The 3,820-nt window shown below is 28.2% G+C and overlaps 1 protein-coding gene across 1 annotated transcript in view; it reads left to right on the top strand.

Annotated features, from left to right (window-relative positions):
- Nucleotides 1-79: 79 nt before the first annotated feature.
- LOC106688018 (uncharacterized) overlaps nt 80-3,820 on the top strand; it is a 12,565-nt gene continuing 8,824 nt past the window's right edge. Inside the window, exons 1-4 of the mRNA XM_067050307.1 lie at nt 80-367; nt 1,880-2,147; nt 2,229-2,332; nt 2,451-2,531. Of these exons, the coding sequence (XP_066906408.1) occupies nt 332-367; nt 1,880-2,147; nt 2,229-2,332; nt 2,451-2,531 (489 nt within the window). The 5' untranslated portion in view covers nt 80-331. The remainder of the gene's footprint in view (nt 368-1,879; nt 2,148-2,228; nt 2,333-2,450; nt 2,532-3,820) is intronic.

Below are 3,820 nucleotides of genomic sequence, written 5' to 3'. Positions count from 1 at the left end.
ATTCATACAAGATGAATCCAAGATTTTTGAAACAACTTTTTATAACTATTCGATGGCTATCAGATTAGATAATCCCTGAATAAATATGAAGGAATTTTTGCTTTGTTTTCAAGATAAGTTAATTATCTAATTTAGGATTACTATATTTATTTCGGTTTTCAAGGGTTGGCAGTGCCGGGAATTCCCTCCATTTCATGTGATTTTTGTACATCAAAATGTCTTTTAAATAATAATGTTTATTAGGTAATTTTTAGGTTGAGTTCAAAACTTTATCCCTACGAAAATCATAGAAAGGAACAATGCCTTATTATGTAAGATTTTGCTGGTAGCTATGTTCACCTTAGACGAAGATTTTGATGTTGATGAGGTAATAAGTTTAAACATTGTAACATTACTTATAATGATTATTACAATGGATTTTAGCTACTGAAAGCATTTATGCTTACTTATAAGAATTATTTACATGTTTTAGTAGCTTACCTTGTTAAATCCTTCATATTTTGTATGTTATCCACTCAAGGCTCTTGTAAGTTCTGTCACTTATGTCAGAAGAGTGTAGCAGTGGATCCAGTTCATAATAAACGTGTTTAGTTAATTTTTAAGATAATATGAACAGTGCTGTGATTGTAAGAGTTTGCGCTGTTCAATTTTCTGCATTAATATTGACTTACTGTAGTTCAGTATTTTGCTCGATGCAACATCCCTCTTTAGAAAAAAGTATGGGCTATATTGATTTGAACTCTTTGAAGTTAAAACATCACTTAATGTTTTATTCATGTATGAGAGAATCTAGGTGTTTGTGTTTTCTCAATAATTATTGAATGTCGATGGATTATTGTTTATGTAGTGTTATGCTTCATATGAGCCCTATAATTAATTTTTTCTTAAGTTAGACAGTTTTATAACGGAGGATAGATCATGAACATGATCTGGATGACTTTATTTACCAGTTCTCCTCAAGAATTCTTCACCAATTTACTTTAACCGTGACCACTTATTAATTATTAGACTTGTGTTTTAGTTGGTGTTTTACATATAATGTGTCTTCTCAGTATAGACAAGATCAACAGTTCACAAGTGTCACTCCAACTCGGCAGGTGTGCATGTAATCACTTATTCATAATGCTCTGTTATTTGAAGTTATAAGCCACAATATTATCATTACTGCTTTAATTGAATCATATCTGTTGACTTCTGCTTACTCAAGTGTTGAACAAACCCCTAACGTATCCTTTTCAGTTGAGGTCTGTTGTATATTTGTATAAATACAGAACACTTCGTGGTGTTAGGTTATAACAGCAATAGTGCAACTTTATCTCATTTTATAGATTTATGCAATTTTTTTTTATATAAGTATTAACTTATGTATACAAATTGTATACTCATATTCAATTGAGTACGCTCTCATCTGTTATGTGGGAGTTAAACTTGTTAACTAGTACCGAAAAGAGTTTTTTTTTTACCTCTTGGAACAAAGAAAAAGACATTACAAATATATATATATATACATATATACATAAATAAATATGTACATATATCGGCTATTTCATTATCTTGTTTTGCTGGGATGGCATTATAAGAATGGTTGCCGAAAAGAGTTCACTTTAGAATTTATGTATAAGAAATCTTTTTACATAGTTAATGTGAGAGGAAAACTATCTTGATACTCAGTTCATCAATCATGATAGTAAATTTTGTTTATCATATTTAAAATAAAAAATAAAATTTAATAAAAAAAACAGCAATCAAGTACTTGTAGCAGTGATACAATCTGCTAAAATAATAAAGTAAAAATTAAGAACTCTTTTTATGGTATACTAAAATAATATTAGATTTTCAACATTCAATTATTCTGATATATATTTTTTCTTTTTTAAAGGATTTCCTAAGTAATGCTTTTGAGACTACTACAGACAAAAATCTTACAAATAAGGCATTCAGGGGTGGCTCTGACAATGGACAGCAAATTATTAATAAACCTTTTCAAGACTTAAAAAATCTTGAATCTTCCAAAAGTAATTATACAAACCAAAAGCAACAAGTTGAAAAAAATAATGCTGAATTCTTAGAACTATGGAAGTCAAACGAAAATGATTTGTTCAGTGTTGTAAATTCACCAAAAAAATCTGATCCAAGATCCAAAATAGGTAAATATTTGACTCTTAACTGAGCATGATGTACTTTATAAGTTTACATATCATCAATTCTTGTATTGTTTTCATACGCAGATGTGTCCCGAGTTATTAGTCCCAAAGGTTTTAAAACTGATTCGTTTACAAGAAATGTTAGATTACGGAAATTTCCAGGGCCTGCTGGGCTTCTACCAGAGCGAGTAAGTTATTTCCTAAGAACTATATGATTTGGAATTTTCATTTGTTTTAATTATTTTTTATATCTTTATAACTAACTGCCCTAAGATTTAAAAGAAAATGTTTTTTTTGTTATTTCAGAACAGTAGTACATCATTTATAGTTCCTGATGACTTTATTTCTAACTTGGAAAAAGATAATGAAAATCACACCGAATTTGAGGTATGTTCTTTATTTTGCATTATAATCTTTTTAAATATATGGTAAAGCGTCCCTTTTGAAGATTTCAAAAATAATCCTATCATAATTTTTTAGTGTGTGTTCCTGTGTAACTATAAAGATGACTCTTTAGTTACGTTCTTTATTTGTCAATACAACAATATTTACACTTGACATATATAACAAAACATTCATAATTATTGTTAACATAACGTTCAGTTTTTTTAGATAACAACACACAAGTTCTTCATAATTAATTAATTGTAATTGATCATATGGCGAGAGGTTTCAAATGGGTTTGCCACTAAAACAAATGTAAAATAATGAAACTTTAAATGAATTATAATTAAAAAGAAATATACTAAAGAAATAAAAATGTTGATAATAATTTCGACAGTGGCAAACCTATTTCAAACACTCTCTTAGCAAACGTCAACTATTGCTGCTGAAGACGTTAATCTTGCCACCACAATTTTATTTGAGTTCTCTCATTATTTATATGATAATATTTATTAAAAGAAATTTTAACTAAATATTAAATTCTATTGAAGTTTAGACACGCAATTAAAGACTTCTTGCATATATGCTACTATCGCTTTGACGACAGTGTACCGCTGGTCCAATTTATACGGAGGTCGCCTCTGTGGGGGACAGTGTGTGTACTACTTAAGAAGTATTTCTCTATTTCTTTATTTATCAATGATAGTTCAGTGTGAAATTGCAACCATGGAATTATTCTATATTGTTTTAGAGAGTTTATAGTATCTTTTTGTATAGCTAGATTGGGTATGGGTTTGCTTTATAAAACTGGAGTGGACTTAGATGCCTAGTTAAATTATAGTTGTCAATCGTCTTAACCCTTTTCAACTTTTCACGATTCATCGTAAACCTATAGGTTGATTCTTGTCTGTTAATTAGTCCTCTATTATGTTCTAATAGAACATAAAAAAAATTTAGAGATATTTACATGTAATTTTATATATAATACATTTATTTTTTTCTGTGTTTTTTATTTACATATATAAATATTTTATATGTTTTTTTCCCTACCTCCTTTCTTGGAGGTATATATTGTAATATGCTCTTTTTTAGTAAATAGTATATTTTGATGTATAAATGTTTTTAATATGTTTTATTTTATGTATCATTTTAATATTCATTGTTTTGTTTATCCAAAAAGCAAACTAACCAAGTTTCATTGTTTATAATAACTTCGTGATACAAAAAAACCAAGATGGCGGTATGTTGAGCAGATTTAAATATCATAAAAACTATTTTAACTCTTCCCATCA

Source organism: Halyomorpha halys, unplaced genomic scaffold (genome assembly GCF_000696795.3).
Source record: "Halyomorpha halys isolate HHAL.00 unplaced genomic scaffold, Hhal_1.1 Scaffold1040.1, whole genome shotgun sequence".
In the NCBI taxonomy this organism is placed as follows: Eukaryota; Metazoa; Arthropoda; class Insecta; order Hemiptera; family Pentatomidae; genus Halyomorpha; species Halyomorpha halys.
Note: the sequence above shows the minus strand (reverse complement) of the source record. Positions and strands in the feature narration are given on the sequence as shown.